Genomic DNA, 15,614 nt, shown 5'->3' with positions numbered 1-15,614 from the left:
TTTACACTCCCAACATTGGCTTGAGACCAATGCTAAACTTGCAAAGTGTGAATGCTCGGTAAGAATAGAAGGTTATGATCAATAGAAATTCCAGTAGAAATTCTGTGACCAGCAGATTGCCCTTAAGACGGTCCTGAGACCTCTGTTCATACATTTGTAGAGGATTTTGATGATAGCACTAAATTAGTTTATTCAAAGTTCCTGTTTATTTTAAATTCTGTTACTTTAATTCGTTGTAGTATTATAAGTCACTGTATGAAGCATTTTAAAACGTTTCGACGACATAAGGTTCTATATGAAAGCAAGTATTTCTCTATGTTTTGCTTTATAAGTTAAAGAGAAATATGTAAAGGAGTCCAAAACTATGGGCCACAAATATAGGTTAGTAACTAATAAATCCAATAAGGAATTCAGGAGAACCATCTTTATTCACAGACTGGTGAGAATGTGGAATTCCCTACCACAGGGAGTGGTTGAGGCAAATAGCATAGATGCATTTAAGGGGAAGCTAGATAAGTACATGAGGGAGAAACGAATATGTTGATAGCATGAGATGAGATAAACCGAGAGGTAGGTGGCTCAACAAGTATAACCAATGGCATAGACCAATTGGGCCGAATGGCCTATTTCTGAGCTGTAAATTCCATGTTATGTATTTTTACGAGAGGTAGGGGAGCCATGTTTGCATTTGGCAGAAAGCTGTGCAGAAAAGTAGAAGTATAAGAAACGAGATAAAATTCTAAGTGGTTTACAGTCACTTTGAGAGTTATAAATTGAATTTAATCTGAGGAATCTAAAACAACATGAAATGGCACTAAAAAAAGCAAATATGATTTCAAAGTTAAGGGGTATCATTATACCATCAAGAAAATATCAAGATGTGATAATTAAACAATAATCGAAAATATAGTAACAGTTGCAAAGACATGTAAAATTTCAGGATGATGGGTAGATTTAAACAAAGTTAAAAGCAGTGTTAGAAACACACAATGGAAAATTAGTGGGCACATCTGGAGTCTTGTGTTTAACTGTGGTAACTGTGTTTATTTGCATGGAAGTAGTGAAAGATAGGAGCAACCAGCAAGATGATCCTAGATTTAAGATTAGTGAGCTATGGAAACTAATTCTGTTCTCAGAAGTAAAGGATATTGAAAACATTCCAAGTTTTGAAACTTAATTATGAAGTTGACCAGGCCAATAGCAATAAAAAAGTTCAGGAAATATGATATGCTAAAGAATCTTGCAGCTGACCTTAGCTACAAAAAATAATTTTTTATCTATATTTGTCAAGTTATGGAATAGACTGTGGAGTATATATTGATTCAGTTGAAGAATTTAAAGGGAAATTCAATTAACTTGTAATTCATCAGGGAGCAGAACATTATGCATTTGGATTAGGAAAGAGGAAGAAAATGGTCATACCTGCGATACGGACATGATCTGGATTGCATTTTCCCTTTCCCTTTTTATTATGTCTTCCCAATGCTAAATATCAACCATAAATAAGGATACACTGTAGCATTGGTTTAACCATTCATTGCTGGATCTGGTCGGACCACATCAAGCACTATCGGGCCCTGTTCTCTTCTGCCAAAATTGCCCACTACTCCAGGATCATACTGGAATGTAAAGATATCCCCGAGCTTCTTTTCCCTGCTAACATTGCTTCCTTATACCCCTCTCCCCTGCCCCCTCCACCCTCACCTTCAACAAGTGCAAGGAGCTCATGGACCTCTCTGTCACTAAGATTGAAACCATCCCTTCAGTTGGTCTGTTGCTGCACCTTCCCTTCTCCTTCCCTACAAAGCCAAGCTACCCCCAAAGGTTCCTCTGTCCAGCTCTGAATCCACATCTTTCTCTAACTTTTCCCTTAGCTCCCCTCATGCCCTCTCTGAGCTCATCTTATTCATGAGATCCGCCTCCTGTTCTCTTGACCCTATTCTCATTCAAGTGCTTATCGCATTTCCTGTCTCCATTCTAGCTGATATTGTAAATGGTCACCCTCTCCTCAGGAACTGTTCCCTTCCCTTTCAATGCTGCTGTTAGTAGCCCCCACTATTGGCGGCTGTGCCTTCAACTATCTCAGCTTTAAGCTCTGGAATTCAATCCCTAAGCCTCTCCGCTTCTCCACCTCTCTCTCCCTCACCTCAATTGGGAGCAATTGTTCCAGCTTCTGTTATATTTTCTACAAACATCATAATGTGTATGGTGCGAGTTCCTTCAGGTGATAAGTATAATCCAATTTTCAGAAATGAGCTGAGCACCAAACTGGTTAATAGGCAATAGGTATGTGTTATTTGACTTTCAAAGAGCCAAGTATTGTTAAAATCCAGCAATAAAGCAATTGATTCATGCTGGTTAACGTATGGCCCCTATCAGCCTTGTATCTCCTCTGAGGCAGTCTTTTGCAGATTCTGGAGTCTTAGAAGCTGAATCGGCTTCAGATCATCCAGTTCCTGAATCAGTGTGTGGGATTTGGCTGTGTCTTGTTTCAATCTATTGAATCTTTAACAGAAACCATATGTAAAAACAATCAGGAGGAATGGGAAGACCAACAATACAGTTTGGTTAGAAAAAATGGGAATTCCTGCATCAGCAAAAATATTTAACAACTTTGGACACAGAGTTGAATAATATATTTCAACTGAAAGTAGCATACATTTAAAAAAATTAAGTACTTATTTGCCAAGATACTAAATGTCCAGAATGCCAAGTCTAGATGTTGTTCCACATGCAGTTTTAATTTCTTCACATGGTTAGGTCTGCTATGAAAGTTTTGCGAGGTGCTAGAAGTACTTTATTATTGAGCCTGAGTATGTAAAATGTCCTAATGCTTTAGAAAAAATGACTGGATATCTCACAGAGTACAGTGAAATTTGCAGGTTACTTCATCCGTCAATGAATAGTGTTTCGGCTTCATTGCTCAGCCGATTTTTTAAGCACAGTATGAAATTTGGACAATTACTTAGCTGTTTTTACATTGTTTATTTTTGTATCTATTGATGACTATTTTATCATTTGTCTGACCTTCCTACAGAATTGCATCTGCTTTATATTATCATCTTCTCAGAATTGCTGTTTACTGTTCATGATAACCCCTAAACCTTTACTGGCACTGATGTACAGCCCAATGCAGTATTGTGATGTGAGTTCATTGGCAGTGCTACATGTAAATTACAGTACAGTTCAATGATGGTAATTCCCCAGTAGTGTTTTACAGTACTATTCCATTATGTAGCTTCCGCTGTACTTTTGTACAAGTAAGTGCAATTATGTAAGTTTCTTGTTATTGCTGTAAAATACAGTGCAATATTGAGTTCTTCATTATTGTTATACAGTACAATTGATTTGATTCCCCTGTAATGTTGTACAGTACAGTGAAGTGAAGTGAGCTTTTCAGTACTATCGTATGATGCAATTTAAATTTCTATTACGTTGTATAACATATTGCAAAGACTTGAATTCGTCGATGATTTGAGTTCACCAGCAATGTTGCACAGTACAGAGTACATGCCAAGATTGTAGTAAATAATGTCAGGGATTGCGCAGTGAAATATGGAAGTGCATCGTGCTGCATTGTAGAAGGAGAAAGAGACCAGAGTGTGTAATATTAGAAGTGTACAGTGTAGGATGACAGATACTTGAGGTAGTATGACATTGGGTCCAAGGTGAAATAACCATACAATATAGAATAGTAGATGATGTACTGAAGACTGATAAGAAAGTGTTGTGCAGGACTGAAGAAACACATGGTTTGTAACAGTAGAGGAACACTGTGCAATATGGCAAATATAAGCCCAGGTTGGTGGTGATGCTGTTGTTAGAATGACAAACTTGTAAAGGTCAGAATGGCATCTCTGGTGGGTTTGTTTAACAACTTGAACTTCAATAAGTTTTGTTTCCCCCTATGAAATACTAGAGTAGCTGAGTTATACTTAGTAGGTTACCACATGCTACAGTCAAATTATATTCCAAAATTTATTTTTCTTTTTGGCTGAACAAAAAGCCTTATGTCTACTTACTGTGCCTTTTATCAGTTATTTAATCAGTGTGGTCTAGTAAAAGACACTGGAGATCAGTATAACTGAGCCAGTGCCAAAAAAAAGTAACTTGTTGATTTTATACAAGTTTTAACAATTTACTTTATTAACACAGTACACAAAACATTGGCGTTGTCAAGGTAACAGAATTAAAGGTTACTGGTCAAAAAGCCACAAACAGAAGTATCCAAAGAGGGAGCTCCAGACAGATCTGTAAGGTCTTCAGGAGAAGAAGGTTCTATTTGGATTAGTCGGTTAACTTCAGGATATGAGACTCACAGTCTCACATCATGCATGTGAACTGCATATTTTAAGCTTCCATATGTGCTTCACATTTACAGACTGACATCGCCCTCTGTTTAAGGCTACACTTTCTTCATTTTCTGCGGAATCAGTAAAATGTAATCATTGTGCATTGTTCTTTGAAGGATGTGCATGTAAAACTTACAATATTTCATGAGAACATTAACAAACACAACTCTCCTACTGGGGTAAAAAAAAAAGGCTGCTTTTTCCACTTTGTTTTCTCATAATTGTATATGGTTGGGAATTCCTGGGCTGTAAGAACATGAATGAGCAAATGTCCAATTAACTGATCATAATTTAAATTATTGCAGACATTCAGAGTCAGTCCATGCCACCCTGCTGAGCAGTCCTGAATGACGCAGGTATGTGCGTATTATATTGGCAACAAAGCTTATTTTCTTGAATGTCCACTACCTGTTACATATTCAATTTGGACAATTCAAAATATATATAAATTAGTCTTTGTTGGAGCAGGTTAAAATTAATTAAGTTCCGATGAAGGGTCACTGACCCGAAACGTTAACTCTGCTTCTCTTTCCACAGATGCTGCCAGACCTGCTGAGTGGTTCCAGCATTTCTTGTTTTTATTTAAAATTAATTAATATAGTTTAAAACACCATGTCCAAATGCAGTTACTATTCTGCCTGAGATTCATTAAATTTATTATTTTTATCAATTTGAAGTAGAGAGGATTGGAATTTGATTGCTTGTGATGTGTGCACCTAGCATTACTATTCATTTATTTGTCTTGAATAAGTTCTACATTTATCACTTTTCCCCTTCTTCTCCTTTTTCATTGATAGATGCACAATTCTGCACATAATTTTAACATTACATAAGGTCTATCTCTTCATAGGAACAAGAATAGGTAATTTATCCCCTCAGGCTCCATTCTATTAGATCATTGCCGATTTGTACTTCAACTCATTTACCTGCTTTTGCTCCATCTCCCTTGATACTCTTGCCTAACAAAATTGTATCAACATTAGTCTCAAAACTTTCAATTTACTCAGCATCCAAAATTATTTTTTGGGGCTGATGGTGGATAGTTCCATTATTCCTGGTGTGAAAAATAATGCTTCCTAATTTTATGTCCCCTCATTTCTTTTGCCACCTTGTCCTAATTCCTCCACCAGAGCAAATAGTTGTTCTGTGCCTAATCTATTGAATCCCTTTATTATTTTAAAGTCCTCGGTAAGATCATGTTGCATGTTCTTATATGAATTTACATTATCATGTGTTAATGCATAGTTCTGCCATCACACATTCTTGTCCTCTTTGCTTTTATCTTTCCCTTACTATTTTATATTCTATGTCATTTCCATTGAATAGCTATGTCAAATCTTTTGAATGCTGTAATTATACTTAGAATCATAGAAGGAGGGAATTTGGCATATTGTGCCAAAAAAGAGTAATCCAGCCTAATTCCAACTTTCCAGCTCTTGGTCCATAGCCTTTTAGGTTATCGCAGTTCAAGTGCAGATCCAAGTACTTCTGAAATGCGATTTGCCTCTACCACCCTTTAGGGCAGTGAGTTACTAAGTGGCTATTATTCCAAGTTACCACATCATATTATGATCAGTTATATTACTGGCTTAGCCCAGCTCGAACACATCATTTAGATTTAGACCATTAGGCTCAAAAACATGGGAGCAGCTTCTCGGCTCAGAAAGTATGCATGCTGGCTAAAACTGAGAAACATAGAAGGAGAGAAAAGTATGAAATTCCAGGGAAACAGAAAAAAAACTGATAAGAAGTGGAATCATTGATGTCTGTGGTCATAAAGTTAATCAAATTTGTCTGAATATAGTTACAGTTATATAGTCCTAAGTGATGATTATGGGATTTAGCTTTGATTTGACATGTGAATGGATTTGACTGCCGGTACCCGGAACCACCAGTTTACAAGCCCTGGCTGTCAGATATATTTAAATCTTGATCACCAATAACTCATTTACACAGGGAAATTAGGCTTGGGCATAATTTCATTAAACTTGGCCGGATCAAGGTTATGCACAGGCTAAATACATATTTCTCTAGACCAGGCTGAAGTTGCCGAGTCTAGTTTTTTGACTTTTTGCCAACATAGTAATAATTATTGGACTTAACAACAAAAAAATAATTTGTTCTGTGAAGCACTTTGAAACATTTTGACATGAAATGTGCTATATAAATATAAGCTTTATAATTGCTATTATTTCCCAGTGTGTCTCATGTTGAATCAGGCATTAGTTCATTCTCTGAGTACACACTACCAATTTCTCTCCTGTTGATTAATCTTTCCCAACATGTTTACCAATGTCTTTCATAGAATTGAATCACTCACAGCACTTGATATATTAGTGCATTCCCCTAATGAAATATGTATGAAAATGTTGAGAAAACCATTACTGTATAGTGATTCTGAAGACAGAGTAAACAGTTCCTTAATACATTGAAATACTATCACAGTATTTCAACATACTAAGCTAATGTTTGTAGTAAATCTTGGTGTAATGGTTACAGTAGTGTAAGCATAAAGGGCAGACCTGTATTCTTTTCACAGCTATTCTACATTTATGTTTGACTAAAATAATCAAATGTTGTAATGGGAATCTAAACATCACTTTCCTCTGCTTAAAGTACAGTTTGTAGTTGGCAGGAGGACTTTGTTTTACTGGAGGAGACAGAACTATAACACTGCATAAAAGGTGCTTTTAATTATATTTACAAATAAATATTATTTGCAAAAGATAGCCCTTTTTCAATAATATGTCCTTTTATTAAAGGTAAACAACATCAAAGTCACCTGTAAAACGTAACTTTCTTACACCATTTGCAATTTTATTTGAAGTGTAAGCTGAGATTGCTGGTCAGACAGCTTTTGAAAAAGAAAAGCAGAACAATTTTGAATGAATATTGAGAGATTGCCTTTTTATTTTGACTAGCCAAATTGAAATATTACAAATTATGAGATGCAAATGTGCAAAAACCCCTTCACAGAAACAAGGTTACCTTTATGCTGAAGGAATTTTGTGAACAGTAGGTAAGCTTGCAGTATATTTTTGTTCCTTCAGTAAGGGGTTTTACCCACTACATGTCACTTCAGTTAAAACATACTGTTCATTTGGAATGTTCATTATTAATCCTTCCTGTTGTTATTTCAAGAATGTGTCCTAACCAGCGATTGTTCATTGATTGAAATTGTATGACCCGAGACCAAGTAACAGAGACCATTGGCATATTAGAATTTAGATAAGTTTAAGTCATAAAAATGATCCATGTATTGTCGATAAGGATCATGTTATGGTATTCCATCCAGCCTGGGCTATACTTCAAACTATTAAACATTAAAAAGTAAACTCTGTGACACCTCCCTTACCTTTTGAGGATTACTGCAATATTTGCAATAATAGTACAACATTCAAATTGTCCATATCTTTCCACGGGCAATTCTATGGCTATGTGTCTGTAGCCTATTGTGATTGTGCTGCAGTTTTGTGTTCTGCAATTTTTTTTATTCGTTGGTGAGATGTGGGCATCACTGGCTAGGCCACCATTTATTGCCCATCCCTAATTGCCCTTGAGAAGGTGGTGCTGAGCTGCTTTCTTGAACCGCTGCAGTCCTCGGGTGTAGGTGCACCAACAGTGCTGTTAGGAAGGGAGTTCCAGGATTTTGACCCAGCGACAGTGAAGGAACAGCGATATAGTTCCAAGTCAGGATGGTGTGTGGCTTGGAGGGAAACTTGCAGGTGGTGGTGTTCTCATGCATGTGCTGCCTTTGTCCTTCTAGGTGGTAGAGGTCGCGAGTTTGGAAGGTACTGTTGAAGGAGCCTTGGTGAGTTGCTGCAGTGCATCTTGTAGATGATACACACTGCTGCCATTGTGCGTCGGTGAGGGAATGAATGTTGAAGGTGATGGATGGGGTGCCAAACAAGTGGGCTGCTTTGTCCTGGATGGGGTCGAGCTTCTTGAGTGTTGTTGGAGCTGCACCCATCCAGGCAAGTGAAGAGTATTCCATCAAACTCCTGACTTGTGCCTTGTAGATGGTGGACAGGCCTTGGGGAGTCAGGAGGTGAGTTACTCACCGCAGAATTCCCAGCCTCTCACCTACCCTTGTAGCCACCATATTTATTTGGCTGGTCCAGTTCAGTTTCTGGTCAATGGTAACCCCCAGGATGTTGAAAGTGGGGGATTCAGTGATAATATTCAGCATTGTGTTTTTATTAGATTATGGTGCATAAGTTATTTTTGATGGATAATCTCAAAGCTACTACAGTTCATGAAGGGTTGAAATGTAACATCAAATGACAAATCACAATCTAATTTTAAAAAATTTGAAAAGCTAACATTTTATATTAATTGGCTGGAAATCACATTTTACTCCTCAACAATATCATGAGCAAAAACGTTAAAAAAAAAATGACCTCCCAAGTCTGGAAAGATAGATTTTCCTTTCCAAAGCTAATTCCTATCCAAAACAATAGAACGATTTTCAACTATAGCACAGAGCAATCGGACAGCCCACCTGAAAGCACTAGGGAGAGGCCAGAACCATCTTCATGGCCAGGCCTCATTTGAATGTGATCAATAAGCTGCCAGTGCTCAATAAGTACTGGCAGGAAGCTCATCGATTGGAGGAGGGCATGGGAAACCTGGCAGTTCCTCCACCAAGTTAAGATGGAAGTATACACTTAAAGGAGAGGGAGATAATACTGGATGGGGGGGTGGGGTGATGCAGCAAGCTGGAAAAGTTGTTGTAGGACCAGGACAGTTATTCATGTTCCTTCTTGCCCCATAAAAATTTGCAGTATTTCAGGAGCGGCCTCCGCTGCTTAGGCTGTTCTGCAGCAATATCAATGGGCAGAGGGTCTGTGGCACATGCTGCACCCACCAGTAGCTGACAATTGTATTGAGATCCTATCACCAGCATACACCCCCAATGTATAGATTGTAATAAGGCCTGTGTTGGGCAGGAGCACTTGCTACTCATTTTGACGCCTACTCAAAAGTCAAGGTTGGGCCACAAGCAGCCAATGTTTTTTTCTAATTTTTATCTGCTTACTGTCTCAGTTCTCAGCATGAAATGGGTGGTGGGCAGGTAAAAATTGGCCCAATTAGTTTTTATTTCTTCTCTCTGTCTCTTCTGTTCAAAATTGGTGCTCAGTTAGGTGTGCCATGGAGTAGTAGATTACAGGTTTGTGGGTCTGATTGTCAATGCCCTGAGTTACTAAGCTGTGTCATGCCATTGTAGACAGGTGTCCAGCGTCAGGCAGACATTTCCATATTGGGAGGCAGGAAAATTTACAGGATTGGACCTGTGAGCTACTTTCATAAACCTCCCAGTACCATTGGCACAGCCCTTGGAGCAGGTCAGTTGCCTGAGCTCTCGACCAGCGATGGTTTAAGGCATTGGGAGACCACAGAAATGGAATAGAAAAGGGATTACAAGGCATTAAAATTCATTCAGTACATTTAAATATGTTTCTCCCCTCAATAGATTTAAAAAATTAGACACTCTATGCTAATTATGGACTTCTAAAACTGAAGTAAATCATCAAAAATATGAAGTTAGGAACACCCTTATGTGGAATTTCACCTAGCAACAATGTTTGTTTTCTGTAAACAGCTGCAGGAAGCATAGTCCTCATGACTCCCTGTTGCTAATATCTGTGGCCAAATCATTTTCTCAGACAAAATGTGGAAAGTGCAAAATTAGGTTTTAAAGGAGTGCATTAATAATAGGATTAAAGTTTAGCAACATTTATACAGAAGGCAATTAAGAAGCTGCTGATTGGTGTGAAGACAATTAACAATCATTAAATTGCTAAAGTTGCCAAGAGCTCGTTTTATTGTGGTCCTTCCAGACATACTTTCATTCCTAACTAAATGAACACTTTGTCTCACATTCAAGCATGCAAATGTTAAAAAAAAACATGAGACTGAGAAACAGACTGAGGCTGCACCAGCGCTTGGCAAAGCACAATAAATGTGTTCAGCTAGTTCTGCAGTCTCCTGGCAAGCAATTGGATTCAGGAGGATTGGGCTGTTAGGTACTGGTAAGTGAGAACTGCAACTCAGATCTGCTGGGAGTCTTTACTGGCCAGTTCAGTGTGGTTAACATCACAGAAGCAGGGTCAGTTGTGGGATTTTTATGCTTTGTGCAGTTTGGGTGTTGTTCATACATTATCAGCAGTTAAAGTCGATCATGTTTAAATGAATACAGAGATTTGATGGATAAAAAGCACTTTTAACACTTGAAGATCTCGGTGGATTCCATCCGCAGGGGCCGTTCTCTAGTGTTCATTACCAATGTTCATTTTTATTGATGTAATCGCATGTAGAAAGATTTGCACTAATTTCCATTAAACTATTTGCTTTTCTTTTTGTTCACTTGTTTATTTTTTATTTTTTATTTATTCATTCATGGTATGTGGGCATCGCTGGCCAGGCCAGCATTTATTGCCCATCCCTAATTGCCCTTGAGAAGGTGGTGGTGAGCTGCCTTCTTGAACCGCTGCAGTCCATGTGGGGTAGGTACACCCACAGTGCTGTTAGGAAGGGAGTTCCAGGATTTTGACCCAGCGACAGTGAAGGAACGGTGATATAGTTCCAAGTCAGGATGGTGTGTGACTTGGAGGGGAACTTGCAGGTGGTGGTATTCCCATTCATTTGCTGCCCTTGTCCTTCCAGTTGGTAGAGGTCGTGGGTTTGGAAGGTGCTGTCTCAGGAGCCTTGGTGCATTGCTGCAGTGCATCTTGTAGATGGAACACACTGCTGCCACTGTGCGTCGGTGGTGGAGGGAGTGAATGTTTGTAGATGGGGTGCCAATCAAGAGGGCTGCTTTGTCCTGGATGGTGTCGAGCTTCTTGAGTGTTGTTGGAGCTGCACCCATCCAGGCAAGTGGAGAGTATTCCATCACACTCCTGACTTGTGCCTTGTAGATGGTGGACAGGCTTTGGAGAGTCAGGAGGTGAGTTACTCGCTGCAGGATTCCTAGCCTCTGACCTGCTCTTGTAGCCACAGTATCTATATGGCTACTGCAGTTCAGTTTCTGGTCAATGGTAGCCCCGAGGATGTTGATAGTGGGGGATTCAGCGATGGTAATGCCATTGAATGTCAAGGGGAGATGGTTAGATTCTCTCTTGTTGGAGATGGTCATTGCCTGGCATTTGTGTGGTGCGAATGTTACTTGCCAATTATCAGCCCAAGCCTGGATATTGTCCAGATCTTGATGCATTTCTACACGGACTGCTTCAGTATCTGAGGAGTCATGAATGGTGCTGAACATTGGGCAATCATCAGTGAACATCCCCACTTCTGACCTTATGATTGAAGGAAGGTCATTGATAAAGCAGCTGAAGATGGTTGGGCCGAGGACATTACCCTGAGGAACTCCTGCAGTGATGTCTTGGAGCTCAGATGATTGACCTCAACAACCACAACCATCTTCCTTTGCGCTAGCTATGACTTCAGCCAGCGGAGGGTTTCCCCCCTGATTCCCATTGACCTTAGTTTTGCTAGGGCTCCTTGATGCCATACTCGGTCAAATGCTGCCTTGATGTCAAGGGCAGTCACTCTCACCTCACCTGTTGAGTTCAGCTCTTTTGTCCATGTTTGAACCAAGGCTATAATGAGGTCAGGAGCTGAGTGGCCCTGGCGGAACCCAAACTGAGCGTCACTGAGCAGTTATTGCTAAGCAAGTGTCGCTTGATGGCACTGTTGATGACGCTTTCTATCACTTTACTGATGATTGAGTGTAGACTGATGGGGCGGTAATTGGTCCGGTTGGACTTGTCCTGCTTTTTGTGTACAGAACATACCTGGGCAATTTTCCACATTGCAGGGTAGATGCCAGTGTTGTAGCTGTACTGGAACAGCTTGGCTAGGGGCACGGCAAGTTCTGGAGCACAGGTCTTCAGTACTATTGCCGGAATATTGTCAGGGCCCATGGCTTTTGCAGTATCCAGTGCCTTCAGTAGTTTCTTGATATCACGCGGAGTGAATCGAATTGGCTGAAGTCTGGCATCTGTGATGCTGGGGACTTCATGAGGAGGCTGAAATGGATCATCAACTCGGCACTTCTGGCTGAAGATTGTTGCAAATGCTTCAGCCTTATCTTTCGCACTGATGTGCTGGGCTCCCCCATCATTGAGGATGGGGATATTTGTGGAGCCACCTCCTCCAGTTAGTTGTTTAATTGTCCACCACCATTCACGACTGGATGTGGCAGGACTGCAGAGCTTATCCGTTGGTTATGGGATCGCTTAGCTCTGTCTATCGCATGCTGCTTACGCTGTTTGGCACGCAGATAGTCCTTTGTTGTAGCTTCACCAGGTTGACACCTCATTTTGAGGTATGCCTGGTGCTGCTCCTGGCATGCCCTCCTGCACTCTTCATTTAATCAGGGTTGGTCTCCTGGCTTGATGGTAATGGTAGAGTGGGGGATATGCCAGGCCATGAGGTTACAGATTGTGGTTGAGTACAATTCTGCTGCTGCTGATGGCCCACAGCGTCTCATGGATGCCCAGTTTTGCATTGCTAGATCTGTTTGAAATCTATCCCATTTAGCACGGTGGTAGTACAACACGATGGAGGGCATCCTCAATGTGAAGGCGGGACTTCGTCTCCACAGCGACTGTGCGTTGGTTACTCCTACCAATACAGTCATGGACAGATGCATCTGCGGCAGGCAGATTGGTGAGGACGAGGTCAAGTATGTTTTGCCCTCTTGTTGGTTCCCTCACCACCTGCTGCATACCCTGTCTAGCAGCTATGTCCTTTAGGACTCGGCCAGCTCGGTCAGTAGTGGTGCTACCGAGCCACTCTTGGTGATGAACATTGAAGTCCCCCACCCAGAGTATATTTTGTGCCCTTGCCACCCTCGGTGCTTCCTGCAAGTGCTGTTCAACATGGAGGAGTGCTTACTCATCAGCTGAGGGAGGGTGGTAGGTGGTAATCAGCAGGAGGTTTACTTATCCATGTTTATTAAAACTATATATTTATTAAAACTATATATCCCCATCGTGAAAGCATATTGTATAAAAAATACTTTAATTGAAATGTTACATAATTTGGATTAAATTCTACAATATGAAAGCCTTATTATTAGCTTCACTTTCCTGTTATGTAGAGGAGTGTCCTGACATGCTGTTTTCTCTAATTTTAATGACAAAGTAGCCATGAGTATAAAAAGTTATTACACTGCAAGAAAATGACAATGGAGGATTCATTCATGAGGTGCTGTCTTTTAGATGAGATGTTAAACCAAAGGCCTTTCTGTTCTTATAGTTGGATATAAAAGATCCCATGGCACTATTTTGAAGATGACCTTGAGAGTTCTCTCCATTGTCCTGGATAATATTTATTCCTCAACCAGTAATATTAAAACAGATGAATTGATCCTTATTTTGTTGCTGTTTGTGAAACCTTGCCGTTCACAAATTGGCTGCCACGTTTCTCTGCATTACGACAGTATCTACACTTCAAAAGTACTTCATTGGCTTTGGGCATCCCGATGTCATTAAAGCAGCTATATAAATGCAGTTTAGCTCTTTCTTTCTGAAATGTTTTGTTGGCTTTTGACAATTGACACAGCACAATCAAAAAATGATAGACTGCATGATATAGCAACAATGAATTCATTCTGCATAGTTCTGCAGTGTTGCCTATGTATTGAATGTGTCTTTCTGCTGTGTTAGATGTTGTTCATTCCTTGTATTGGCTGTCGATGTCCTCCATTAGTGCCAGCTGTGTCTTGTGTTGTCGTACCTGTCGGCTCGGTGTGCTCAAAATGCCTGTTGAACTTTGAACATTGTTGAATCTTTCTGTCAAGTAACCATTATCCAGTTGAATTGAAGTTTTAACTGTGCCTCAGGCCATAATTTAGCACCCCCCCCCATTCCGGGAGCAGGCTAGGAGGCGGGGGGAGGTGCTGGGGATGTAAATTTGTATGGGAGGTGGTGGGGTGCCATACCTGTCGCCTACCCCCGCTCCCCCACTGCTATTTTACCAGCAGCAGGGGAGGTGGCAAACGGCCCACCTGCCCTTAGGCCAATTGAGGCCCTTAACTGGCCTAGTATTAAAGCAGCCTCCTTGTGGGTTGTGAGGGGTGGGGGCCTCCTGATCAGGCAACACGGGCCGCCCCCACTCAAACAACTTCACCCGCACCCCCCCACCCTACACTTTGATCCCAACCCCCCTTGCTGGGGCCCAGCTGATTGTCCCCGGCGAGGCCCTACCCCCACTTACCTTTTTGGAGGGCAGCGTCCACAGTCCCACCCGCTTCTTGCTGGGTGCAGTCCCAGCAGTGGCCACCGTTCCCAGTAGCACTGCTGGGACTGAAGAGCTGCCAGCCCTCTGATCGGTTGGCAGCTCGGAGGTGGAACTTGGAAGCCCTGATTGAAGCCAATTAAGGGCCTGAGCCATGCAAAAGAGCAGCATGGCTTTCAGGTTCGGCAGAGGCGAGCTCCTCTCTAGCTTTCCAGCTGGTGGGTGGGGCTACCGCCTCACCGTTAAATTCTAGCCTTGGAGTTTAGAACTATAGCTGGTTAGAACCATAGACCTTTACAGGACAGAAGAAGCCAATTTGGATTATTGCGTCTATGCCGGCCCTTTGCTAGAACAATCAAAAACTAATCACATAGATATAAAAGCAAAATACTGCAGATGCTAGAAATCTGAAATAAAAACAGAAAGTGCTGGAAATATTCAGCAGGTCAGGCAGCATCTGTGTTTGCATCTCTCCACAGATGCTGCCCTGACTTGCTGAGTATTTCCAGCACTTCTGTTTTTATTATAACTAGTTGCTGTAATCTGCTCTCTCCACATAGCCATGCATCTTTCTCTGCTTCAAATAATTACAAAAAAGCAAGTAAGATTTTGTATTTATGTAGTGCCTTTCACGTCCTCAGGACATCCCAAAGCAACTCACAGTCAGTAAAGTACACAAACAGCAATAAGATAAATGAGCTAATAATCTGTTTTTAGTGATGTTGTTTGCAGGATAAATGTTGCCTAGGACACTAGTTTTCCAAATTTCCATTAAGGAATGCCACAGTCTCTGCTTCAACAATTCTCTGTGGCAAAGCATTCCATGCTCCAACAACCCTCTGTGCAAAGACATTTTTCTTAACCTATTAATTACAGACTTTGTTTAAACCTCTTTTATAATGCTTCCAAAAACTTGCACAGTAACAAAATATCCTATGCTGTATTGAACAGTATGCTGAATTCTCCCTTTTGTCTTCATTCCTGGTCCATCCCTTTCTGCAATCTGACTGACTATGT

The 15,614-nt window shown here is 40.7% G+C and overlaps 1 protein-coding gene across 4 annotated transcripts in view; it reads left to right on the top strand.

The window, feature by feature from the left end:
- col8a2 (collagen, type VIII, alpha 2) overlaps window positions 1-15,614 on the top strand; it is a 350,913-nt gene that overhangs the window by 249,622 nt on the left and 85,677 nt on the right. The window contains exon 2 of one of the 4 annotated variants that reach the window (XM_068011370.1): window positions 4,658-4,708. The exons of the other annotated variants lie outside the window; for them this stretch is intronic. Coding sequence (XP_067867471.1) covers window positions 4,700-4,708 — 9 coding nt within the window. The 5' untranslated portion in view covers window positions 4,658-4,699. The remainder of the gene's footprint in view (window positions 1-4,657; window positions 4,709-15,614) is intronic. 4 annotated transcript variants of the gene reach the window in all.

This window comes from Heterodontus francisci, chromosome 31 (genome assembly GCF_036365525.1).
Source record: "Heterodontus francisci isolate sHetFra1 chromosome 31, sHetFra1.hap1, whole genome shotgun sequence".
Lineage (NCBI taxonomy): Eukaryota > Metazoa > Chordata > Chondrichthyes > Heterodontiformes > Heterodontidae > Heterodontus > Heterodontus francisci.
This window is presented reverse-complemented; position numbering and strand designations above follow the sequence as displayed.